Source organism: Sciurus vulgaris (genome assembly GCF_902686455.1).
Source record: "Sciurus vulgaris genome assembly, chromosome: 6".
Taxonomy (NCBI): Eukaryota; Metazoa; Chordata; class Mammalia; order Rodentia; family Sciuridae; genus Sciurus; species Sciurus vulgaris.
The window spans coordinates 128,193,861-128,221,731 of record NC_136466.1 but is presented as its reverse complement, the minus strand read 5'-3'; the positions used below and the strand labels follow the sequence as shown (position 1 = coordinate 128,221,731).

General features: G+C 42.5%; 1 protein-coding gene and 1 long non-coding RNA gene across 2 annotated transcripts in view; one reads left to right on the top strand and one right to left on the bottom strand.

Moving 5' to 3' along the window:
• LOC306663119 (chondroitin sulfate proteoglycan 4-like) overlaps positions 1-18,984 on the bottom strand; it is a 72,008-nt gene extending 53,024 nt beyond the window's left edge. Inside the window, 4 exon segments of the mRNA XM_079143478.1 lie at positions 694-4,263; positions 5,014-5,177; positions 18,586-18,675; positions 18,678-18,984. Of these exon segments, the coding sequence (XP_078999604.1) occupies positions 694-4,263; positions 5,014-5,177; positions 18,586-18,675; positions 18,678-18,831 (3,978 nt within the window). The 5' untranslated portion in view covers positions 18,832-18,984.
• Positions 17,892-26,202, top strand: LOC306663120. The gene is made up of 3 exons (XR_013764359.1): positions 17,892-18,291; positions 20,224-23,431; positions 24,180-26,202. It is a non-coding gene; the product is annotated as an uncharacterized lncRNA (long non-coding RNA).
• Positions 26,203-27,871: the final 1,669 nt, after the last annotated feature.

The window sequence follows — 27,871 nt, the reverse complement described above, 5'->3', positions numbered from 1 at the left end:
TCGGAGGCTGTGGCATGAACCCTGGTATTCCACTGGTCTTGACCAGTTTTATCTATCAATCTCCAGAATCTAAACAGGGCCACGTTCCAAACTAAGGAAACAAATAGCATAAATAGTATCCTCTGCTGTTTTAGAACTTCTTTTTATGTTTATTAAATTACTACTTCATGAATGTTATTCAGGTCAAATGAAATAAAGGTAGTTGGCCTTAATATATACGTCCCTCCCTTATTCCCAGTTCATACTATACTAAATTTACACAAGCACGTGAATGCACATGAACATAGCTTCAAAATAAGGCAGAGCATTGCTTATGTCCCATTTCCAACTAAAGGAAATTGGTAGCATCAAAGTTATGAAACCACTCAGCTTTTCTTAATGATTTCTTGGTAATTTTTTAAAGTTAACCCACCCACTATGTCTCGATCAGGGAATATGTTGATACTGTCATTACTTTCCATGGAATCTGAAAAGTTTATCAATTTCAGCTTCCCATGTTGACACCTTTTGGTGACTTTTACTTTGAAAGATCTTATTGCTCAAAGTTTGAAAACATAATTGAGATTTTATAATTAATTTCCCTTCTTTAACCAGGAGATAAATCTACATAAAAATAGCTTCCAAAAGCAAACAAAATATCCACCCCTGTGGTCCTAGGAGAGTAAGAATACTTGATGTTTAGATGACACCTACCTGGAGCCACCTTCTATTCAGTTTTACTCGTTTTCCTTCTTCAACTACAAGGGTCTTGCTGTGCAGAACTTGGGTGGGAGGGTGCTGACCGTCTAAACACACCTGAACACAGACACTCACTTCCAAATGTGTATCTTTAACTTTCACTGTCAGGTTGAACACATCAAAGTTGCCATTGCCATCATGCCTATAGACCACTTGTCCTTGCTTCAGGTCATGCTGGGAAAATGACTGGGACACAGAATTGTTGACCAGGACTCTGCCACGTTTTGGGAGCCACACGATGTGGAATTCGACCTCAAGATCTGTTCTGACATCTTGGTTTGTGGTGACACTCAGGTTGGCTGTGGTGAGGCAGCTGTCCTTTCCTCTCTGGACAAGCAGCCCTGTGTTATTGGCTATCTGGACAAAGGGGTCTGACACACTGACCTCGAGAAGGGATGATGTGTAATGGACACCATCAGTCACAAACAGCAGGAAGTGGGCAGAGTCTGCCCCCCAGTGCCTGAAGAGCACATGTCCGTCCCGCAGGTCTTCCTGCCTGAACTGGTAGAGTTTCTGAGTGGGGTCGCTGGTTCGTACCAAATCCCCATTTGGGATGCCCCGCCGGGTGTAGAGCAACTGCCCGTCATCAAAATCTAAGTCAGGGTCATGGTAACAGAGATCTTCCAGCGTCAGCAAGCGCTGGCCATTCCGTACGACGTGGAAGACCTTATCTACCACGCGCACTGGCCTCTCATCATTCTTTAACTCAACAGAGACAGTGACTTTGATTTCTGTAGACAATTGCTCCAAGTCAGGATCCCTGGCCACTCCCTCTTGGCCTGAACCTTTGGCAGAGGCCACAAGAAAGAATTCATCCCGCTGGGTCTCAGAGTCATCATGAATATACATCAGCTGTTCACCCACTATGTCTTGATCAGTGAATATAGTGATACTGTCATTACTTTTCAGAGAATCGGAAGAGTTCATCAATTTCAGTTTTCCATGTTGAGGACCCTTGGTAACTTTGTATTGGAAGATCTGATTGTCCAAAGTTTGAACAAATAATTCAGATTTTGTAATTAACTTCCCTTCTCCTTCTTTTACAAGCAATCCTTTGTTTGTTAAAATGATGTGTGTTCTATCTGTTTTAAAGTTTATTCTGAAAGTATAGTCATTTGATTCTATGTGTTTTGCAATCATCAAAAACCTAAAACCATCCTGTGAGTCTTCCCTTGGTCTTTCCTGAGGTTCATAACTTATCTTGGAGTCTGTAATATCTTTTTGGCTGAAGATTGAGTTTGTTTTGAGAACTTTCTTGCCACGTAGCAATTTTCCTTTCTTAGGTGGGGTCAGTAACTTAAAATGTAGCTCCCTCTTGGCTACTTCCACACCCTGTGTTGCAGCCTGCAAATGATCAGAATTCAGTATTTGCTTGTTTGTGTTACTGACCTCTAGAGGAACATTTTTCAGAAGTGTAAATTTTAGCCATTTTATGGTCACAGGAAATATGAGCTCTTTGCTGACTTTTCCTTCTATGCTAACTTTAAATTTAAAGTGATCGGAAACATTTTCTTGCTGCAGTTCTCGGAATGTACTGTAGTACCAGACCCTACCCCGATCAATGGAACACTGAGAAAAGGTCCTAACTTGTTTCCATTCTCCATTCAACCCCCGATGCTGAATCTGGCCAAACTGTGGTGGGTGTGTGATGACATACCGAGTCTCCATCTCGGGTCGTTCACCATTAACCTCCACTGACAAGTTATTCCGCGTAATCAGAATGGAGCCCCCCTGTGATACAACCACACCAGTCCTATTGACCACTTCAAAGTCCCAAGGAACAGCCATGACTCGTAACACAGCTGTATTGCTAACCAGCTCACCATCACTTGCTCTCAGAACAATCCGAGAGTTTCGATGACCCCTGTGCACGTAGAAAATGTTGCCATCTCTTAAATCCACATATGTAAAGCCATTAATGGGTCTCCCAGGATAATCAGCATTTTCTAAAAATCCAGCTTCTGAATTGAAGCTGCCAAGAACTGAAAAACTAAGACTCGAAAGAACTGTGTCAGGGTCTGACACCTGTATTATATTTGGGGTCAGTGGTTTCTTCGCGTTCTCAAATAGGACCAGCAAATTTCCTTCCTGGAGTTTAAGGGATGGGGGATCGCTCACTGGAATGACAATAATGTTAAACACATATGGAACATGGTTCTGCAGGTACGATGGCATTTCCTTCTTGCCATGGAAAGAGACCAAAAATGTGAAATGATCCGTAGGTTCCTCTGAACCATCATGCACATACCATACTTTTCCTTGCCACAAATCCAACATAGTAAAAGCCTTCTCCATTTGTGGCTCAGGTGAAACATCTAATTGAAGGACTCCATGAACAGGCATTTCTTCTATTTTAAACAGTGTTTGAGAATAATTAACTTCCAAATCCTTGAGTTCCTCATTTATGTCTATATGCCTTTGTTCCAGTAGGGCTCGTCCACCTTCTTGGACCTCCATGTTATTCAAAACCAGAAAATGGCTACTTCCGTCTTGGATGAACGGCTTGATGGTCCCAGGGTCTGCCGTGGAAGGGGAGGCTTCTGACTGAAGCAGGGTTTCTGTCACTGTCATAGGAGGATCAGCATTATCAACACTCTTGGTTTTGCACCCAACAGAAATATCTTTGGAAATGAGAGCGTCCCTTAGTGCTCTCTTTTCTGAGTTGGTTTCCAAGTCTCTCATGCACCCCTTCAAAGAGATTCCTCGAGCAGATTTTCTAAGCACAGAGGCCAGTTCCAACCTCTTCACGTTTTCCCACATTTGAGTATCAAGACCTCCCACAAAGAGGGGGCCTTTGGACACAAATGGTTTGCTTTGCAAAGGCAGCAAAGTCCTCACCCTGTGTTCATCTACCACTAAGTCCATATATCTTTCCCTGAATTTGAGTTGAATAGCATGCCATTCATTGTCACTAACTAAGCTAAAAGAAGAAAACTGAGTTTTGTTTTCACCTCTTCCTACATAAGCCTTCAGTACACCTTCATGTATTTCCAAAGCAACAAAATCCCCTTCCCTACCTGACTGAAATAAAAGCAAGGCTTGTTGGGTTCCAGTTTGCAAAGCAAATTCCAATAGCCCTCCCCCTTGCACCTTCCATTCTGGGAAGGTGACATAGGATCTAGAGCTAAAGAAATTGATGGCTTCATCCTCCCCTGCAAAAAACTCATCATTGCACCCTAGTGAAACCTCATAAACCTTCTTAAAACCAGGGTAAGATCTGAGGGACATAAGGATCTCCCTTTGGTTAAATTTGACATCCTCCATGCATCCCCGGAAGTTGGGGATCTTTCCATCCAGGTAAGGCACATTGAGTCCCCGGTGGCCTCCTATGTAGATTCCATGGTGAAAATTTGAATTATGCATCCCATCAGATATTTGGCTAGTTGTCTCATAATGTTTGTCAACAACCAAGGAAATACTATCTTTAACATAGTACAGTGCCACCGAATGCCAGACCAAATCATCCATATGAACTCTTTGCTCAGAAAGGAGCACTTTTTCACCTGTACCCAAATGCGCTCTCACCTGAAAGAGAAAGAATCGTGATGAGTCAATCTTATCTCATTTCTCATATCAAAGTATTTTATTAAGAAAACAGGACTGCTATGTTCGAATATGGTTTGTCCCCACCAAAAGTCATGTGGCGTCTTAGTCCCCAATGCAGCAGTATAGAAAGGTGTTGGGAACTTTAAGAAGTGATTAAGCCTTGAAGAGGGATTAATGCTATTCTCAAGGGAATAAGTCCTCACTCTCATGCAATTGGATTAGGTTCTGTAGGAACAGACTGTTAGAACAGGTTGCAAATTGTAGGGACAGGTTGTTAAAAAGCAAGCTCAACTCCTCGTCTGGGTCTCTTGCTTCCGCTCTCACCATGTGTCCCTCTCAACATGAGGCCCTCGCCAGAAGCAGAGCACATGCCAACACCACGTCCTTGTACCTCTAGAACCATGAGCCAAAAATGCAGGTACTTTGATACAGCAATGCACACACACACACAGAAAGAGAGAGAGAGAGAAAGAGAAAGAGAGAAAGAGAGAGATGAAAACTTCCTACACTTATAGATTTCATACTGAAGTTAGAAAATTTTAGAGTCAGAATATTTAGGACATGCTGGCAAAACTGAAGAAAATTTCACTCTATACCAATATCTCACTTTGTTCCAGCGAGATAATAGTAATCAACACATAAAGCAATTTTTTTCCTCTTTCTCTCTCACTTTTTTCTCTCTAGTAATCAAATGCTTCTATATTTTAAGGATTTTTTAAAAAACCGTACCCGTAAGGTTCCTGCTAGAAGTTCTATTACACAATAGTCATTTTTCCCAGCTGCAAGAAAAAGTAACCCCTGTGGTTTGTTGGTTTGAAATTTTAATTCAAGAGATAGCTCAGAGGAAACTTCAATGATGTTGAGCTCCACATAGCTTTCACCATAAAAAGAAGCTATGGGGGGAAAAAAACATAAAGTTAGTAAGTTTATTACACAATGACTATTTTACATTACACAATTAACCCCTTTCAGGGACTGACCCTGCTAAAGAGAGCTGCCTCGCCCAAGGCCACCCTTGCCTTCTGGGGTGGCCTACAGATCCAACACGGGTGTATAAAGTGTTCATTACTTAGTGTTCTCACCCCATCTCAGGACAATGCTGAAGAGCATTTCTTCTTCAGAACCCTCAAGAGAGGCAGCCAATCTTCCACTGAGAGTAAATTACAATATGGCTTCTCCTCTATCCAAGATAGCTCCCCTTCCGTAGAGGTTGATTCTAAGAGCTCTCTCCAATAAACTTCCCACATGCTAAGTTTCATCTCAGATTTTTCTTCTCCAGGAACCTGATTTGTGACCATTGGGACTGGAAGTAGTCTGAGAAAGCAGATTCTGGGATGGGATTTAGAGCTGAACCACCAATCACACAAATGGTGATTAGAATCCCATCACCAGTGATAGGTGAATCACAGAGAGCCCTGGCAATGATATAATTTCACTGATGGTGAACTGGTACAATGGAAGAGTATAAGGGAACACATCAGCCCAACTATGAAATGTTAAGCTATGAAAAATATAGAGCAAATGATAACTGTGAGGACAATGGAATTGAGTGCTTCCCAACAAGTTTGAATAAAACTTTGGGAAAAGATAAGGAAAAGCTAAAAGAAATTAGTTAACAATTTCAAGTTAAGTGTCAAATCCAGAAGATAAAACACAATGTTCTTCTCATCTACAGCAGGAGGGCAGAAGGGGAGACTTAGACCCAAGAATTAACATCAGAATAGTCAACCTCCAAATACAGTTAAAGTCCCAAATGAGACAGGCTTGCTCTGACAAGGCCAAGTCACTGGCTAGGAAGAAATGGGACCCTGCCATAAGGAATGGGAACATGTGGGTTGCTCTAGTCAAACATCTTGAGTCCCTAGGCCCTCTTGTACCCTTTGAGTCTGTGGAAGTAGCCGATTTCTCTTTTAGGGCCAGCACTCTACACTTAAAGAGGATGTAGAAGGCTATCTTCACAAGACATGTGACCTGTGAAGATAAGAACACATTTTTCCTCCTGGCCACAAACACAAAGGTTAATTTGCAATGTAACCTGTGTGGGTACATGTTAGACTTGATATGGATAGGTTAGACCCTAAAGGAGCTGCAACTCACAAGACCTACTCAAAATATACTGCTAGTGCTCATATGGGGGTGGGGTAGGGGGCGAATACACATGGGACTGAAGGTATCTGACAAAGAATAGGAGCATGAGGTTGAATAAGGAAAAGTTTCTAGATTTGGATACACTCTTAACAGTCATGAGACATAAAACCCTGGCAAAGTCTCCTTGAAATGATGTGAACTCATGCTAAGATGACTCCTAGAAGCATGGAAAATGCAGTGGCCCACTCGAAGTGAGACAGATATAGCAGAATTGTTAGGGAAGATGTGGAAAAAGAGATTAAAGGGATGAAAGGGGTCCATCCTGAATCAAGCTGAAGAGGACCAGAAGTCATAAGCAAATCACACCAGGTGGTTCCCCGGATCTTGTTTCATTCACCATTTTTGTGCTAACACCTTTCTCTCAGCTCACATAGCTGCACACTACCAGCTAATGAAGGAGCAAAACACTTGAGCTTGGCTTTGAATAAGTTAGTTTCATCTTATAGATAAAAGCAAAAAAACGGGCTCTATCGATACTACAACTCCTTTCAGAGCGGCCATGAAAAACATTAGTAAGGGAAAGTCCTCCAAATGAAGAGAACTGAGTGGCACATCTAATCGTCCACTTACTATGGAAGGAGAAATGCTCAGAAGTTAGAACATACAGACTCATCAGCAGTGGCAACGTGGCCACATGGTCAGGAGCCTAGAATGAGAAAGATTGAAAGATAAGATGCAAGAAGATCTGGAATAGATATGAGCATGAGGCAAGAAGAGTTTTACATTGCATGGCAATACCTACCAGAAAACACCTACTACACAATTTGTATTAAACCAGGCAGGAAAAAAAAAAAAAAAAGACTTGGCCTGTCAACGTCACTCAGCCAGTTATGCCGCCCCAAATGTAGGGGCAAAGGGTGCATAATGAAGTAGCCGTGGCAAGATTGGCATCTATAGCTGCACCCTACTTCATGGGCTCCCTTTTAAAGCTTTCCCATCAACTGCTGTTGCTGAATATCCAACGTGCTTCCACAAAGACGAACACTGAGTTCCCAAGTTCTGGAGGAGACCAATTGTCCACTAGGTGGCAAGTTCACTGCAATGAAAGCCTTCCTCCTTGGCATAGCCGATGGTCTATTTTGGTAAAAACAGACACATATTCTAGGTATATGTTTGCCTTCTATTTCAAAGCATCAAAAGGAGGGAAGCCTTCCAAACTTATTCTAAAAGGCAAGCATTCCCCTAATACTACACCAGAAAAGGACATAACAACAGCAACAAAAGAAAACTATAAGCCAATATCCTAAGAACATGGATGCAAAAAATCTCAACAAAATACTAGCATATCAGATCCAACAGCACATCAAAATGATCATTCACCGTGACCAAGCTGAATTTATCCCAGGTTGCAAAGATTATTCAACATATGCAAATCAACAAACGAAACATATTACATCACAGAATAAAAGATAAAAATCATACAATCACTTCCATAGATGCAGAAAAAGCATTTGCTGAAGTTCACATTCCTTCATGATAAAAACCCTGAATAGATTAGATACAGAGACCACATGCCCCAATATACTAAACGTTATATATAACAAATTCACAGCCAATGTCATATTGAATAGGAAAAAGCTGAATGTGTTTCCTCTAAGATCTAGAATAAACTAGGGTATCCACTCTTATTCTCTTGTTCAATATAGTGCTGGACCCAGAGCAATTGGATAAGAGAGAGAAGTAAAGGGCATATGAAGGGGAAAGGAGGAATTCAAATTATTTTGTTTGCAAATGATATGATATGATAGGACATGATATGATACGTAGAAAAACTTACAAGACTCCACCAAAAGACTATAAGGACTGACAAATGAATTCAGTAATGTTGCAGCATACAAAATCAACATACAAAAAAAGCACAGTAGCATTTTTGTAAACCAACAACAAATTTTCTAAGAAATCCTGAAAGCATTCCCATTCAAAATTGTTGGGGGCTGTGCCATGTTGATCACATTGGCAGCGAGGAGGTTAATTGACATAAGCACACTCGGGTGATTTATCTTCCACACACACAATGTATGCGCATGTGTTCTCAAGCGCTCCTAATTGTGCCTGCTCCGACATCTAGAGTCTTGCTAATCTTTGCGTAAGAGGCGTGGCCCTGCTCTCCGCCTCCTAGAGGTGATATAAGCATAGGCGGAGCAAGACAGAGACACAGCAGCCATTAGCAGAAAAGCAGTAGAAGAAGACACACGCACGGAAGCAGCTAGATACGAACAGCAGCCAGAAGAAAGGAAAGACACGCGGGGCAGCAGCTAGTAGAAGACATGCGGCAGCAGCGAGTAGGGGCAGCGGTGGAAGGCAGATCGCAGAACAGAGAACTGAGACGCATCACTAAAACACCTTAGGTAGACGTACCCTTAGTTCACAGGATGCAGGACGCACCAGTAAGCAGCAGACCTTAAGTGAGGCGTAGCAAGTCTCTCTTCCTCTAAGCAAAGCCTGTCCTTCTCTCAAAGTCTCTAAGCAAAGTCTCTCTCTCTCTCTCCTCTCAAAGCAAGTAAACCTCATTTCCTCTATCCTCTATAAACAAACAAGCAAGAAAGCAGTGCACTAAAGAGAAAGATAGAAGTAGCTCAGTTTCCAGTCCACCACCCATAAGACCCCTGCAAGTTGTTGCTGCAAGCGGTGACAAATATCCATGGATTCTGTACCGCAAAGAGCCAGCGACACAAAATAGCTACAAAAATAAAATAAAACACCTATGAATGGCGCTAACTAAGGGAGTGAAAGACCCCTTTAATGACAATTACAAAACAACAATAGGACAAGTTGAAGACACACACATGCACACACACACACACACACACAAGGAAAGACCTCCCATGTTCATGGATTGGAATAAGTCACATTGTTAACATGTCCATACTACCCAAAGCTATTTACCAATTCAATGCAATCTCCTTCAAAATACCAGTGATATTCTTCACAGAACTAAAAAAAAAAAAAAAAAAATCTTAAAAGTCATAAGGTAGCACAAAAGACCCCAAATAGCCAAAGCAATTTTGAACAAAAAGAACAAAGCAGGAAGCATCACCATACCTAATTTCAAGACATACTACTGAGCCATAGTACCCCAAAACAGCATGGTATTAGCATAAAAATAGACACAGATCCAATGGAACAAAATGGAGAACCCAGGAATAAATCTAGGCATCTACAACAAACAGATTCTTAACAAAGGCACCCAAAACATACTTTGGACAAAGGATAGTCTCTGATGAAAGGTGTTGGAGAAACTGGATACCCATATGCAGAAGATTGAAATTGGTCCCCTATCCCTCACCCTGTAGAAAATCAGCTCATATGGATCAGAGACCTAAATGTAAGTCTGCAACTCTGAAACCACTAAAAGAAAACACTGGGAAAAATGTTTCTTCAAGATCTGATATAGGCAATAAAATGTTGACCCCTAAATCACAGGAAACCAAAACAAAAATAGACAAGTGGGATTATACCAAACCAAAAGCTCTGTACAGCCCAGGAAACAATTAATGGAGTGAAGAGACAATCCATGGAATGGGAGAAGATATTTGCCAACTATCTGACAATCTGACCAAGGATTACTATCCAGAATATATAAGAAACTCAAAAATCTTAACACAACAACTAGTAACCAATCAAAAAATGGGCAAATGATCTGAATAGACACTTTCTTCTATTATTCAGAAAAAATACAAATGGCCAATAAATACATGAAAAAATGTTCGATATCATTAGCCATCAGGGAAATGCAAATCAAAATAATAATAAGATATCTCATCTCATCACTGTTGGAAAGATTATTATCAAAAACTAACACATGCTGGTGAGGACTGTTAGTGGGGATGTAAAGTAGTACAACTGTTATGGAGAATAGTACGGAAATTCCTCAAAACACTAAAAATAGGTCTACCATGTTATCCAACTATCTCACTTCTGGGCTTTTATAGGAAGGAAATGAAATTGACACACCAAAGGGATACCTGCACACCCATATTTATTGAAGCACTTCACAATAGCTACGATATGGAATCAACCTAGGTGTTCATCAACAGATGGATAAAGAAAATGTGGAGTAGTATTTAGCCATAAAGAATGATGAAACCCTGTCATCTGCAGCAAAATAGGTGTAACTGAAGGGCATCATGTTAACGAAGACACAGAAAGACTAGTATCACATGTTCTCTCTAATGTAGAAGTTTAAAAAACAAAAAAGTCAACCTGAATGCAGAATAAAGATAATGAGACATTTAGAAGAGGGGAGGAGGGTGAATAAAGGGAGGCTGAATTTCATCAGTGCATGCTGTATGCATATATTGAAATATACCGAATCCTATTAATGTGCAATTAACCTAGAACAGTCAAAAAATTTAAGTCAATCTTAAATAAATAATAAAATCATTAATAATTAAGCTCATTAAAGATAGAATGAAAACCTAAGATCATTAAAGAAAAAAAAAAAAAAAAAAAAAACAAGCAATTACAAACTCACTGAGTTTATTCTCCTGGCCTTCCATACCAAATCTCCCTACCTCAGTGTTTGACATGCTGAGAGGTTGTATTGTTAAGTGTTCAAAACCAGGAAATGTTTTCTAAATCATAAAATCTACTGCTGAGAATGAATAAGTAACATTAATAAACAACATCCCTATATTTTCCCACGTTTCACCTCTCTGGCACTAAATCAATTCCAGTCCCAGCTGGTGGCCAGAAATTTCCATGGCCTAGGAGAAAAACAAGGAAGTTGGTTAAAAACTTCTGGTCTGACAGCCTGAAGCCACTTCACATCCTCACATACTTCCAAGTTGACCCCAATTGGCAACCCCAAAATAACAATAAAGGGGAAATACAAACACAAGGGAATTGGCTCCTGGGAAAAGAAAGGTGATTCCAAACTCCAGTGAAAGAAACAGTGTGACTTCAGGATGGGTAGAACAAATCAGGCTGAAATCAGAGATGGTATCCAGGGTCAGTGTGGAAATAAAAGGTGGAACGACTGGATGGACACCAGAGTGTGTAGCAAGGTAGGTAAAATACTTTTATAGGAAGGTAACTGTTTATATTGGCCTGCAGTTTCTCCCAGGAGGGTGATTCTTTTGGTTCATTATATTCATCTTGGAATTGGTTCTCATTCCTTCTCCCAAACTATATCTTTCTGGGTTTTTATTTGATTCAAGTTTTGCATTTGTTTGGGTTTTTGTTTAATTTACTATTTATTGAGCACTTACTATGTACAGGTATTCTCAGGAACTGAAGGTACAGAATTAATCAAACAAAGAGACTTGCTGGGGCTGGGGAGATAGCTCAGCTGGTAGAGTGCTTGCCTCACAAGCACAAGTTCGATCCCCAGTACCAAAAAAAAAAAAAAAAAAAAAAGAGAGAGAGAGAGAGAGAGAGACTTGCTGTCTGTCAGAGAACACTGCTCAGAAAGAAAAGTGCACCTAAGTAAAGTCAGGGAGTTGGTAAGAGGAGTTCACCCGGGGCCAGTTAGGTTATCAGGCAGGGAACAATGCAAATGTCTAGCACCTCTCAGGCCAACTGAAGTGCTCCCTCCCAGGCACAGGTTATTCTGTCCACAAATGAGACTGAGCAGTTGGTACTGAGGGTTTAAAGTGAACACAAGAGACCATTAATCCAGCAATTACAGCTGCTTGGCTATTAATTGGGAAATGTAGATCGCAGCAGAAGCACTAGGCCTGGTCAACAGAGGTATAATGAGGAGATGTCAGCAGGACAGTGGCTTCTGGGAAGACCTGGAGGGTAGGGCAGAAAGGAGAGACAAAAGAGAGAAGAGAGATAGGTGAACAGGAGAGACTGAACATCTGGCCCATGGAGCAGGGTGCAGTGTAAGGAGGGGACAGTTACAGTTGAGGCTGCAGCAACGTAAGGGGGTGAATGGAGCAAACAATCAGAGGGCAAAGGCCACCTCATCCATCAGAAAGGCCTTCCCAGACCATTTAAAGTGCCCTCACACATGCACAGAAAAGCGCGTACGCTCGCACGCGCGCGCGCGCACACACACACGCAGCAACTGGCTACTCAATTCACAGCCTTTATAATCCCTATTCTCTTCATTTGCTTTCTTGGTTAATATCCAGCTCCAACACCACCCCACCCCAAAGAGAATGTAAGATCCTAAGGTCAGGAGTCTGTCAATCTTAATCACTGCTTAAGTCTTAGAATCTAGAACTGTGTTCTGCACATGTTGGGTTCCCAATAAATATGGCCTTGGACACTGGGTTAAAGAGTTTGGATCTGCAAAGAGGGCTAGGAAGGAACCAACGGGCAAATGCCACAACCAGATTGCAAGTTAGGAGGTGACTGGCTGAAACCAGACTTGATGGGGTGCAAGGAAACAGAGGCAGGACAGGGTGAGTTCAAGAGATACGTAGAAAGGACTGTCAGAGAAGGAAAATGGGGCAATCCAGACTGACTTCCAGACTTCAGGCTTGATATCCACTTACTGGATGGGGAACCTGGGAAGAGAATCTTTGGTTCTGTTTTGCTTTGCATTTTTAATGCATATATAACAAGAAATTCTCAATGAAAGGTTGGGAAATTAACCACTCACCAACCAGATTCCTATGGGCAGAGGGTTACTCACAGAGGGCCTTATGAACAATATTAAGGAGGCTGAATCCTGCTATGCACATAACTAGGAAGCATTAAGTAGCTTTCAGCTGCAGAGAGACAGTTGCAGGTTTTAGAAAGTCTGTCTGGTCATTGTTCAGGGGGCAAAAAGAGTGGGAAGGTTTTCTGAAAAATATTTCAGAACAATTTGCTTTCATAGAAAATGAGAATTATCTTTCCGTAATATAATACTTTATATTATAAAATTTATATTGTGCCTTTTTACGTATTCTCATTCTTCCAAATACGTTATAGGGATATCACAAGTATAGAAGTTTATTTTAAAAATTAAAAAGAACAATAACAAAACTCCCCTGCTAAACTCTTTGCATTACACAAAGTCTTAAGATGGCCAAGAGGAGGCCTTTCAAAACGGCTCTCACACAAGCAGTGTCAGTTGAGGTTCATAATGTCGCTTGGAAAAGAAAATCACGTTTGTCCTACAATTGTATTCTTAAGACTTGGCCAAGTGTTTTCCTACGGTGTGGATACTATATGCCTATGGACTGAAGTTGGGTATTTACTCAAGAGATCGTTAACATTATCCTGAACCTCCAAAACAGCGGAAACCTACAGGGAAGAAATAACTTGGTACAGACATCTAATATGTTCTGGGAGACCCACTCTCCTTTATGCATCACAAGTTAACTAAAAAAGAAAAAAATTCTAAAAGTCCTTGCCACAAAACTCAGGCCCTTTAAAGTTAGGTCAGAGTAGAAAGCCCAGGAACCAAGATCTATTTGCTTCATGGCTGCAGGGCAAGTGGTCAGCCAGAGGTTCAGAGGGCTGGGAAGAGGGGCAGCTTGGCACCACATCCCTTTACTGAAGGGAACACTGTTGGAGGGCAGAAGGGAGAGGACAGCAGGCCCAGGCCTCTTTGAGGATCTTAAATCTTGGGTTTCCAGGTAGAGGCAGAAGCAATCTATAGCCCTGGACTTCCTGCTACTGAAGAACACAGCCCACCAGGCTCCCAATTATCCCTTCACTTTCCAAATAAAGGCCTCCATACCAACTGCCCAGGGTTAGGACCTCAGGTTATAAAGATAAAAATAGTAGCCACCTGGCTCTTAGCTTCTCTCAATAGAGGATTCCCTGGTGCACTGTGAATGGCCATGCAGACTGTGCCCAGCACAACTCCAGGGGATGCTAGTCCTATAGTCTGATGCTACTGGCAACCTCTGGGGTTATCAGCATAGCAGTCCTGGTGCCCAGCCCGCCCTGGTTGAGCTAACTTCTCCCTTAGAGCTGCAGAGCCCGTATCCGATCCTGCATGCCCCATGTGCAGCGTTTCTGTGTCTCTACACTGGTTCCCCTGCTAGGATGGAAGCTTTCAGGTTCCAGGCTCAGGCAAGGAAGTCAGTGCTGGAGCCAGACTCTTTAGGGAGAGAAACTTCCCTAAAGTATTCAGCCCGAAGTGGACAGCTTTCCTGCCCCTGATTCATTTCTGATGGCAATTGCCATCACATGCCCCTGTCAGAGTTATAGGGCCCCTATATTATTTTTGACTAGGGCAAAAACTCCCTGAGTAAGTTTCCTATTGCTGCCATAACAAAGAACCACCAATGTAGTGGCTCAAAAGAACACACATTGACAATAGTACAAGGTTATAAAGTGTGGAATAGGTCTCACTGAGCTAAAGCAGTGTGTCTGCCTTCCTTCTGAAGGCTCTTGGGGAGAACCTGTTGCTTCTCCTTTTCCAGCTCCTAGAGGGCACCTGCCTGTCTTGGTTTGCAGCCTCCATTAGCAATCCCACCAATCCAACCTCTGCTTTTCTTATCTCAACTCCTCTGATTACATTGAGAGCCCTCCCAGATAATCTAGAATAATCTCTCTATCTCAGAATCCTAATTTCATTTACATCTGCAAAGTCCCTTTTGCCATATAAAGCAACATATTCACCTGCTTTGGGAATTAGGAAATGAATGTCTTTGGCGAGGGAGAGGGGTTTTGGCCTACCACACTCCCTAGAGGCATTCTGTCAGTCACCTGTATTTATTGAGCACCTATTATTTATAGGTTACTGAACTAAGTGCTGGGAATACAGAGATCAGTAAGGCAAGATTGTTGATAAAGGGACACAATAACAAAGGTTGTGGGGTTTTCTGTTTTGTATGCACTGTACAGCCCTGTTTAAAAAGATAATAATTAAACTAGATTTAAAATAAAAACCTGGATGTTTTGGCTTCTCTAGAAAATCAAACAGGCCTCTCTAGGACTCATTCAGCCCCAAGGCACAGCAGCCACCCATAGGCTGTGGATGCTCCAACCACAGGTCCCCACCTCTCTGTGTCAACTCTGCCACATCAGCTGCTGCTTGGCTCACTATGATTCACTAGCTCCTGAAAGCATTTAGATTTGGGCACCCACAGTTTTAGAGCACAAATGATAAAGGATGTGACAATATATTTACTGCAGAGCCAAAGAAATCATCAGGACTTTTGGGGTGATTGCCAACTAAACAAAAAACTAACAAATTTTAAAACCCACGAACTTTGGCCAGACACAGTGGTGCACATCTGTAATCCCAGTGGCTCAGGAGACTGAGGTAGAAGGATCACAAGTTCAAGGCCAGCCTCTGCAACTTAGCGAGACCTTCAGCAACTAGGTGAGACCCTGACTCAAAATAAAATGTAAAAAGGGCTGGGATGTAGCTCAATGGCAAAGCACCCAGGGTTCAATCTCCAGGACCAAGAAAGAAAGAAAGAAAGAACCAAGAGCTTAAGTTTTATTTTTCATCTATAGTTTACAGATTAGTGTCCCAACTTGTCTGGCATGTGAAGCAACCATCTGTCTCATCTGCAATAATGCAAGTCTCCCAAGGGAAGAGGGAGTTCCACAAAGCAAGGTGGACTGTGTCACACTAAACACATCTTCACACAAAGGTTCATGCTTGCTATGGGCAGGGTGTCCCCAAGGCTTCATGTGTTAGCAGCTGTGTCCTTAGTGTGGCACTGTTAAGAAGTGGTGGGACCTTTAAGAAGTGGGGCCTGGGGCTGGGGCTGGGGCTCAGTGGCAGAGCGCTTGCCTAGCATGTGTGAGGCATTGGGTTCGATTCTCAGCACCACATAAAAATAAATAAAATAAAGGTATGCTGTCCACCTAAAACTATAAAAAAAAAAAATTTCAAAAATAAAAATAAAAAAGAAGTGGGGCCTAAAAAGAGGTCATTGGGTCATTCAGGGCATCACTGTCATCACTGAAGAGATTAAGGTAGTCCTCATGGGACCCGGTTAGTTCTGGAGAGAGAATTGTTGTGAAAGAACAAGACTGGCCCCTCACTGATCTCTCGCTGGTTTCCTCTCTCATCACATAATATCTCACTCTCAGACATGCTTCCCATGATGCCAACTGCCATGACGCCCTCCTCAGAGTCAGCACTAGGCTGTTCGAAATTTCAGCCTCCAAAACTATGAGCTAAACAAACCTCTTTTCTTTATAACGTATCCAGCCGCAAATATTCTGTTATAGCAAACAGATTAATGCAACGTGCTTTTAAAATTCCTGCAAACAAATCAGAAGTAAAGATATATACAAATAACATAAGAAGCAGCAATGCAAAGGAATGGGCAATGCTGGTAGTTCTCTTCCTTGTTACAAAGCAAAAGTAGTAATATACTAATGAGATCTGATAGGAAAAGTAGAAATTAGAAATTACTAAACTACTAATAATATGGGTTCAGCACTCTGTATATACTGTACCTTAAGAAAGTGGCTAGTGACAATGTATTGATTTACAAACAGACATACACTGGGTTTATGATAGATATTTTTACTGAGATATCTTTTTACTAGAGAAAGATGAACTTCTGATGTAGTGAGACCTCCTAAGCTGAAGATAGAGCAGTCTGTCCTTCAAGGACCGACAGCAGACATCATCAAAGCCTTAGAATAAGCAAGAAAACTAAATTCAGACCACACAACTGGCTACTCAAGAAAATATTCTTCCAAATACCCCAAAGTAGACTTTGGTAAGATTTTGGTATATATATTTGTCATGCAATTAGAGCCATAGATGGAAAACATATATGTACAAGTTTATACTGTGAAATTCTTTATTCACTAACGCTCCTAGCCTACATTCTTTACCCCTAACTGGATGTATAAGCTATTTGCTCTTACCCAGTTTAATTGCAAGTAAGTGCAGGAATGGAAGCTAATGAGTAAGAAAGAATGGAAATGAATGTTTATCGAATGTTCTCAGGCTGTCTTGCATAGTATTTTATTCAAGCCACTCTGAAGAAGTTATTATCATCTCAATTTTATAGAGGCAAAATCAAGACCCAAAGAAGTAAAGGAACTTGCCCAAAGTAACCAAAAATATAAGACAACACCAGGATTGAAACCCTAGACCATCTGACTCCCAAGCCCTGGCCCTCCCATTACCCTACATCGACCATCTGAATTACTGGCTGCCCACCCACCACCAATCTGTCCCCAGAGGCCACTCACTGCCCTCCAGGATCTCCCAGGCCTGCAATTAAACCTTTCCCCTCAAAGCCACAGTCACAGCAGCCCCAGGGCTCAAGTCCCTAGGCCTATCTACCCTGGGAACCAGGCAGGAAAGGGCAGAAGGGGAGAGGAAGACCTAGACAGGAAGGAGAAAGGCGAAGGAGCAGAACTGGGGAAAGAACTACCCCATCCCTCTCCACCCTCCCAAAAAGGATGAGGAGTCCTCTACCTGGGTCATGGCTGGAACTCTACTTTAAAGCTGCTTTAGATCATCAAGCAGTTGTGGGCCGCAATGATACTATTTAATGATGCTAAAATACAGTGTAAGTCTTAAGGTTTTAATCCAAACACTACAGAGATACAAGTCCTTTTTAAAAAAAAAAAAAAAAAGTGTTCTCTTTTAAAATTCCGGGACTTTTCTTGAACTGAATTCAATTTCAAAGATTCGTGGAGGGCAGGAAGGCCCAGGTACAGAGACTGTCACATAAAAAGTCTAAATATGTTATTAGAAGCGCCATTGAAATGTAAGACTCTTCTACTTCATTGAACCCCCAAAGTTTAAGCTCTAGGTGGAGGGGCTTCTGGGACAATGAGCTAGAAAACAAAGAATTCCAGGAAGTTTCAAGGCCCACAAAGCCCTGAGGGTCACGTGCCGCCCAGTCACTCTTGCCAGCGCTGGGTAAGGGGCAGAACTCAAACGGATCAGAAGGGAAGACTGCAGGGTCCTTCATCCCGCTCGTTGGAGTGCAGCCAGGAGGCCACTTCGAAACTCCAAATCCTGGGGGCAACCGCGCGGAGGTGAGGCACAGACCCCGACTGGGCTCGCCCGGAACTGGCCCGCCAGTGAGGGGCGGGGAGCTGGAAGTTTTCCGAGCTGGCGCCGAAGCCACCGCGCAGGGCCCAGTCTCCTCCCCCGGCCGCCCGGCTCAGGAATGCGGGGCCGAGAGTCCAAGTCTGGGTCGCCAAGGGACAAACGCGGCCCAGCGCCGCAGCGGGCTCCCCGCCCCTCCCGCACTGCTCCGCCACCCCCTCCACGCGGGCTCCACGCGCGCAGGGCCGGGAAGGGCCGGGGAAGGGAAGTGGGGCGCGTACCTCCGAGCGCCCCGCAGAGCCCCAGGCAGGCGGCGAACAGGACAAGGCGGCGGGCCCCCAGCCGCCCCATCCCGCCGCGGCGGCCCGCGGTCGCTCCCAAGCAGAGGCCGAGCTACCTGCACGCCCCCTCCCCGCCCCGCCAGCCGCGGCGCTCCGGAGCCCGGCCGGGGGACGCCGCCTCCAACCACGCGGGGGCTGGACGGGGGCGGAGAGAGCCGCCAGCACCCTGCAGCTGTTGAGCCCCATCGGCCCGCAGGCCCCGCTCCCGGATCCGCGGGCGGGCGGGCGGGGTCTTCCCCGTCCTTCCCCTGCAGTTGGTTAAATCTGCGGCTGGGGTGGACTCCGTCTCAAAACGGGCAGAGATAGGTGGCCCCTGGTTTTGCAGTGGAATTGAGTGTGCTTGTGCGAGCAGGTGACTGAGAGTGAGGAGGCGCCGCCAGCTGGAGGAGTTAGTGGGAGGAGGAAGGAGTCCTGCGGGAGGTGGGACCCTAGCCCAGCCTTGAAGGAGTGGGCGTGTGCTTCAGGAGGGCAGAGGTGGCTCTGCTCTTCGCCGTATTCCCCAGGATATGCCTTGTACACAAACGTTTGTAAGTGTGTTGGATGAATGAGAAAGCAGTCCTTCTCAATGTGAAGCTATTCTTTTTTAAACACAGTCCCTAAGAATTAGATCATTGAAGTTTTGGACTATGTATGGGAAGAATTAATCAAGGCCCAAGAGCCAACGTGTGGTGGCTGTTACCTCCTGCTTTTGTGCACATGATCACAGATCATGGAGAAGAGAAGTCTTTACCCAGGTCCTGGACTTCTGATAAAAACTGACTTACGCAGGCCCTAAAGCTAGTTTTAGGAAGAGATACCCAAAATTCTCTAGAACCATCTTCCCCAGCTGCAATTCTTCAGCTATGTTCTCGGCAACATTGGTCTTAGTCAAAATGCCAATTCATATACTACCAGGACAATCAATGTTAGTGTTACTTTGTTTCTGATAAAATAAGTGATGACTTCTTTTCTTTTTTCAGTTCTGTAATAAAGTGCTCTTTAAGCATGGAATCACATTTTGAACTTTTCCTCTGCAGATAATCTGCAAACCACTGTTTTAGTTCTGAGCAGATGTGTTTTATCTACCCAGCAGCCCCCCATTCTTGTGGGGGCCTCACCCTCCCTCTTTGGGGAAGCTGCTCTCTACTCGTAGCCCCACCATATGTGGGAAATGGAGGTTGGCAACTTCTTTCATGACCTTTCCAGTCAGGGAGTGCACAATTGACCCAAGCAAGGCCAGTCAGCTCCAACCTGAAGCATTTCAGAGAAGGCTTCTAAGGAAATAGGATCCACTCTTATCTGGAGAAGATGCAGGAAAGCTATAGTAGGCAAGTTCTCTGCCTTTTCAAAGATGCTAGCACACAATAACAAGAGAGCAGAAATAGAAGTTTGCAGCATGGGCCTGGGATCTATCATCTCCATTCATCCCAAAGACTGGATGTACCCTGATTTTTTTTCTGGGATTGTTTACATGAGTTAGTCAAGTTACCTCTTAACCTAAGCTACTTCAGGTTGGGTTCCCTATGTGTCTCCAAAGAACCCTCTCCACTTTAATCCAAGCATGATTTAAACCTCACTCACTCTGGTTGTGTTCTGCAGGCCACACATTTGCAAGCCCTGAGAAAAGGAACAGATGTCCCGCTGGCTGAAGACAGACTCCAGCATGCATGTTGAGAACACTCTATGCTCAGTTTGGAGCCCTGTGGCACTTATATGCTGTTGACTTTCTCCTGCAAGCACCCGCAACTCTCTGCATGGGTTCAAGGCCTGCTTAACCCAAGTATACCCAAGGCAGACCAGGAGTAAATACAGGAGCAGTCTTGACCACCAATGAAGAGAGTTGATGGATAAATATCTAAACTTCCTCACCCTGGCATAGGACTACTCCAAAGTGGTTCTAAACAGTCTCTTAGAGGCTGGAGTTCAAATTGCCCACAGCAGTAACATACTCAGTCAACAAACCAGAAAACATTGGGTTTCGAAGGAGCTTCTGGACTGATCTGGAAGCAGCAGTGTGGTGGTTAAGAACCTGGCCACTGACTTTGCATCCCAGGCATACCTCAGTGCCTGAGGTGAAGTCAAGTCCCTTAGCTTTGCTGGGCCTCAATACCGTGCCTGCCACATCATTTTTTTATTTTCTTTTATTTTTTCAAAATGGACATAACGATAGCTTCTTCCTCAAAAGTTGTGAAGGTTAGTTAAGATTTTATGAAGTCCCAGAGTGGAGCCAAAGCGTAGAGAAATCCTATTGAGATCTTTGATGGTTTTGTGTCTAATGTAAATGAATCCAGTTCCCTCATTTTATATAACTCCTTCTTCTTTGGGTTGCAAGGACAGTCACAGCAGTTTTTTAGTTTCAAACTAAATTATAACAGGATTTCATAACTTAAAGAGTCTCGTTAGGGGTCCCTAGATTCCTGGCAATAATCCTTAACACCTGGACAGAAGGAATTCTACCCCAGCCTTCCTGTATTCATTCTCTGTGTACTTTATCAGTGTTATCGGACCAAAAGGTGAGAAATGAGTAATAAACGGACCAATAAGGACTGGGGAGATAGCTCAGTTTGTAGAGTGCTTGCCTTGTAAGCATAAGGCCCTGGGTTCGATCCCCAGCACCAAACAAACAAACAAACAAACAAAAAAAAAAAAAAAACTGACAATAAGCAGTTAAAAGGAGAACCACCAAGACAAATTAGATTTTCCAGGCTCCATGCAAACCTATTACTCTTAGCTACTATGGTTTCCCACCATTTATAGCTCAGCATAGATCAAACACAAACTGAGCTTCTATTTCTTCCTTCTTAAAACACAGAGATCACATCAGATCTCTATAGTCCTTCCAGTTTTAGCATTCTAAAGTTTATATTTAGAATGTGAGTTAATAAGCACAGAAGTTGGCCCCACCCCAAGCTGACTCTGTCCTACCAATCACTGGACGTACAATTTGTAAGAAGGTCAGCCTAGGGCTAAGAGTCCAGTTCAGCTCACTGATCTAGGCATGAGGAATTCCTGCTGGCAAGATCAGATGTCCACATAAATCTAAGAGCTCAGGCAGCATAGAACAAGATTCCTGGAGAGGCCCAAGCTGTCACCAATGTCCCCCAAAGAAGCCTCTATTCAAATATCTCAGGCTTAGTGTCTTAAAGACCTAGTGCAAATCCTAACTCAGATCCTAGTGCAGATCCTAGCAAGTGACACTGGTATGTGACCTTGCACATATCACTTAAATGTCCCAATTATCTCCTATGTGTAGAATGATGAAAATTGTGTTGATCTCATAACGCGGGTTATGGGGTTTAGGGATCATGAGGATTAAGTATCGAATGTGGTGTCTGACTCATGGTAAGAATGCTCTGGGCACTATTGTACCTAAGAGCCCTACCAGGCCTGTGGGGCTCCTCTACCAGCCTCTGAGCATTCCCAGACACCTTAGACATCCTTAGACACACACTTCAAAGATGAGTCATCTCTCATCTTTCCTTCAGGATAGAGAACTGTTTTTATTTTCCTTCCATGAACTTAGCCATATAACTATTAAAAAACTTACCAAGTTATCCGTGTTAGGAATCTGCAGCATCCTCCAGCTGCCCATAGTAGTGTTGGTTTTCTTGGCGCTAAAGAACCCTGGGCCAGCTGGGTGAGAGCTATTGCTCTGTCCTAAATGTATAAGTTACAGACCATGTACTAGCCTGTTTCCTGCCCTGTAAAATGAAAGGGGTGGATTAAATGATGTGTAAACTCCTTTCAGACTCAACGTTTTATGATTTTTATTATCATGGGTATCTGGATAGCTCCACCATTTAAACAGGGCCCTTTTAATTAGCACGCAGAGAAATTTGTTTGGATTTCTTTACACAAACCAAGGCATTGATTGCTAATAAACTTGGAAGTTTTTAATTTAGAAAAATTGTTCAAGTGTCAAAAAGAGAAGACTCAGAATTATCTCCCTTGGAGCACAATTTGCTCCTCTTTTTAAAATTACCTCTATCATGTAAATTCTTCAAAGATTGAATGGCCATTTTCCATGGCATTAGATGACTCTAGAATAATGAGAAGTTAAGACGCTCAGTTATTAAGAAAATCCTTTGTGTATGGTGACTTCATGGCTATATCTTTATAATGTCTGCTCAGGAAATCCACCCACATAAAGGTCACACTCTAGTCATTTTGACTGACAGTAACAACAGTAATTATTCTATTTAGCTATTAGCCTGAATACTGTTCACCCCCAGAAATTATGAGAACTCAGAACAAAATAAGAGTGTTCATTCATTCCACAAATTCTCATTGAACACTTCTAAATGCAAAAGATGTCATGGTGCATACAGAGATCAATTATAGCCTCTGCTTCAAAAGAAATAAAATAGAGGAGTAAAGGTCAAGTACAAGAGTAATTTAAACAAAAGTGATTTAGAAATCAGGTCATCCCATTGGGTACAAAACTCTGTCTTAGAACTGCCCAAAACATACATACCAGCTTGAGCAATCACATCAGATTTACATGACTTCCCAATCTCTGATCCCATATTATCAGGCCTATGTGGATTCTTGATCTAAAGGAGTGTGACCTTGTAGATGAAGAATGTTTAAGTTGATTCCTTCTCAAAACTTTCAACCAAAAAACAAGGAATGACATGATTTGGTGGTAGTCACAGGACCAATAAGTAGAGATGATCCCCTTTCTGAGCACCAGCTGAGACCCATGTCTGCCCAAGGACCATGAGTCAGCAAAGAAAGTCACTGGCTACTGTCTCAGCCTTTAGCAAGAGAAGGTACCACACCTGAGAGAAAAACTGATTGTATGAGTGTCGCCGCCCGCGACAACAATCCTGTGGATATTTGTTACCGCCTGCAGCAACAATTGCGCGGGTATTTATCGGAGGTGGATTGGAAACTGAGCTACTTCTATTATCTTTCTCTTTAGTGTGCTGCTTTCTTGCTTGTTTGCTAGTTTATAGAGGAAGAGAGGCTTACTTGCTTTTAGAGGAAGTTTTAGAGGAAGACAAGCTTTGCTTACTTTTAGTTTTAGAGGAAGAGCTTTGAGAGGAAGAAAGACTTTGCTTAGAGGAAAAGAGACTTTGCTTAGAGGAAGACAGAGTTGCTAAACTTTCAGAGAGGCTACTATTATCAGAGGAGCTATTTCTTAAAGGTCTGCTGCTTCTTCTTAGAGGTGCATCCTGCATCCTGCGATCTTCATTCTGCAAGCTGCAACCTGCATTCTGCAATCTGCCATCATCAACTCGCAACCTAGAGGTGTCTGCTTAGTCTTCCGCCCAGTGACCTATCAGAGGTGCTGCTTATCAGAGGTGCTTCCTATAGGGGCGTGTCTTATATACCTAAGGTAGCCAATCAGTTTAGGATTAGCACAATTGAAGCACACCCCTCGGTACCAATCAAGAAAGAATGAGGAATATCTGTTGACCACTAGCGCAGAGGAGACATTAACTAATCAGGCAAAAGTAGATCACGCCGTGTTAACACTAGTTATGCGCCACCTCTTGGCTCAACGCCAGCCGCCATCTTAGGGCTACCCAAACATGTCTTCTGCATATGAGGCAGAGCAGCGGACAGTAGCTTCTTGTTGGCTGTCATTCCCAGATGCGCTTCCCAAATTTCGTTTCCCTGAGATTCTTCTAGACCACACTTTACTAGACCTAATATGCAACTCTAGTTTCACAGAATCAGGTGTGCACAAATTATGACTTTCTCTATTTTTCCAAAATTCAACTTGATTTCTCCAAATCCACTAGAAATACAAAAACTATATGCCAGTCAACTGAGGGCTTCTATACTGCATCCCCTCTGCAGTTATATTGAAATTTCATGGAACTCAGGTGGTATCAGGACATTAGGGGGGACTGGAGAAGGGGTGTGGCAAATCTCTGCTGCAAGACACATTCACCCTTTTGTACCTAAAGAGACATTCCTCCCCCATTTGGTCTTTGAGTGTCTGTCCATGCAGGCTCCATAGACACAGCCCCATCCCTCTCTAAGTAGCCCCCTCAGGTGCCAGCAACCTTTTCCACTTCTTCCAAACCACTTTGAATGCTAACTCTAACCCTAACCCTTTGAATGCCCCCCGAATATAGGAACTCTGTGAGTCTGGCCACCAACACTCACCACACAGGCACTTTCTCTTCTGGATCTTACTGTCTTCCTAGCACTCATTAATCTAGATGTGGGGATTGGGTTACTTCCCTGAGCTCTGACTTTCTTATTTATTTTTATTGTATTTATTTTCATTTTTACAGACTGCATTTTGATTCATTGTATGCAAATGGGGTACAACTTCGTGTCTATGGTTACATACAATGTAGAGTCACACCATTCGTGTAGTCATACATGTGCATAGGGTAATGGTGTCTGTCTCATTCCACCATTTTTCATACCCCACCCCTCCTCCCTCTCATTTCCCTCTACATAATCTGAAGTTCCTCCATTCTTCTCTTACCCCCGTCCATTATGTATCAATGTCTACTTATCAGAGAAAACATTTGGCCTTTGGTTTTTGGGGATTGGCTTATTTCACTTAGTACCACATAAATACAGTTATCTTTCTTTAGGGCCTGTCAATATCATTGCTGGACCCCAGTTATCCTGTCCCTCAACCCAAAAAATCTTTTATTTTTCAACCTGTTGGATGGTGAAAAGGGGAAACACTGAGTAGACCAAGATGAAGTTGTAGACACTCAGCAGAATAAGGCATAAAGTCATCAGTTTGTTGAAAACTAATGTTGTTGTCCTTCACATAGATCTAAGTTATGAACTGGGACTTGTACTTGCCATGGTAAAGGGCCTGTCCAGGAATGCTAAGAATTCTCCCCACCATATTCCCAGGCTCCTTAACAAATGTCTGAGTTGGAGCCAATTTCTTTGAGTCAATGGCTGTAACCTCAGTGAAAACAAGGTGGACTCTCAGAAGTCAGAAATATCTGTCTTACTCCTCAGGAAATAATACCAATAATTAATAAATGGAAGGCATCGAATTAAAAAAGGAGCAAAGGAAAAAATTAAAAGAATGGAGAACTTGGTCAAAATGGCAATTATCAAGAATACAAATAAAATAAATGTTGCAAGGATGTGGGGAAAAGGTACACTCATACATTGTTGGTGGGACTGCAAATTGGTGAAATCACTATGGAAAGTAGTATGGAGAGATTCTTCAGAAAACTTTGAATGGAACCACCATTTGACCCAGTTATCCCACTCCTCAATGTATACACCAAGGACTTAAAATCAGCATACTATAGTGACGCAGCCACATCAATGTTTATAGCAGCTAAATTCACAAAAGCTAAGGTGGTACCAAACTCGGGTCCCTTCAACATGTGAATGGATAAAGAAGATGTGGTACATATACACAATGGAATATTACTCAGCCACGAAGAAGAATGAAATTATGGCATTTGCTGATAAATGGATGGAACTGCAGACTATCATGCTAAGTGGAATAAACCAATCCCAAAAAACCAAAGGTTGAATGTTCTCTCTGATATGTGAATGCTGACTCACAATGGGTGGGGTGGTAGAAGTGGGGAGGTTCACTGGATTGGACAAAGGAAGGGCGGGAGGATGGGAATGGGAAAGACAGTAGAATGAATCAGACATAACTTTCCTATGTTCATATATGAAAACATGACCCGTGTAACACCACATCAATGTACAACCACAAAAATGAGAAGGTATACTCCATGTATGTATAATGTGTCAAAATACATTCTACTGTCATGTATAACTAAAAGGAACACATAAAAATTTTTCAAAAAAAGAATGGAGAACCTACAGAATAGGAGAAAGTCTTTCCCAGTACTCTTCTAACAGAAGATTAATATCTAATATATATATATATATATATATATTTTAAAAGGTGAAAAAAACCATAATCCAATCATTAAATGGGCAATTGAACTAAACAGACATTTCTCCAAAGAAGAAATACAAATGGCCAACAAATACATGAAAAAATGTTCAATATCTTTAGCAAACAGGAAAATGCAAATAAAAAGTACACCAAGATTTCATCTACTCCAGTTAGAATGGCAGCTATCAAGAATACAAATAATAATGAATGCTGGTGAGGAAAAAAATCATACACTATTGGTGGGATTGTAAATTAGCACAACTACTATGAATATCAGAACAGAGCTTCCTCAAAAAAACTAGGAATGGGATCACCATATGACCCAAAAAATACTGCTCCTTAGTATTTATCCAGAAGAGTTAAAGTCAGCACACTATAGCAGCACAAACATAGCAGTGTTTATAACAGCACAATTCACAATAGCCAAATTAGGGAACTACTCTAGCTGTCCATCAACAGATGAATGGATAAAGAAAATGTGGTGTATGTATACAGTGGAGTTTTATTCAGTCATAAAGAAGAACGAAATTATGTCATTTGCAAGGAAATGAATGGAACTTGAGACTGCTGCATTAAGCAAAATAAGCCAAACTCCAAAAGTCAAAGGTCTTGTTTTTTTCTCTCATATGTGAAAGCTAGAAAGAAAAAAAGGGGATAGAGTTCTCATGAAAATAGAAGGGAGACCAATAAAGTAGAGATGTTTTAGTGAGCTTTTGTCACTGTGACCAAAACAACTGACAAGACAAAGGCAGAAAAGTTTATTTTGATTCACGGTAGCAAAGGTTCAGTCCTGGGTTGACCAACCCCATTGCTGTGGGTGCAAGGTAAGTGGGACATCATGGACAGAAAGGCAGGGAGGTGAAGCACCGCTTCACTCATGACCTGCCCAGAACCAGAGAAGGGCTGCAGGGAAGAACGGTCCTCCCAGGGCAGGTCCTCAGTGACCCACTTCCTCCAGCCATGACCCACCTGTCTGCTGTTACCACCCAGTTAGTCCCTTCAGAGTAGGATGGACTGATTATGTCACAGATCTCACAATCCAATCACTTCCCCTCTGAACGTTCCCGCATCAACAGGAGCTTTGGAGGAACACCTCATATACCAAGTATAACACAAGGGAACCAGGGGCAGGGAGGAGGAAAGGGAAAGGGGAAGTAAGTACTGGGGAATGAAATTGACCAAATTATGTTATATGCACGTATGAATATATAACAATGAATCCCACTAATATGTATAATCATAATGCACCACTAAAACATTTTTTAAAAAAAAGAAATACAAAGAATTCCTTGGGATGCTTTCATTCTTTTAGGAAGTCAATAAAAGTAAAAAGCCCTCCTTTCTCCTCTGAGCCCAGACAGGTCCCAAGGTCGAGTTTAAATAATA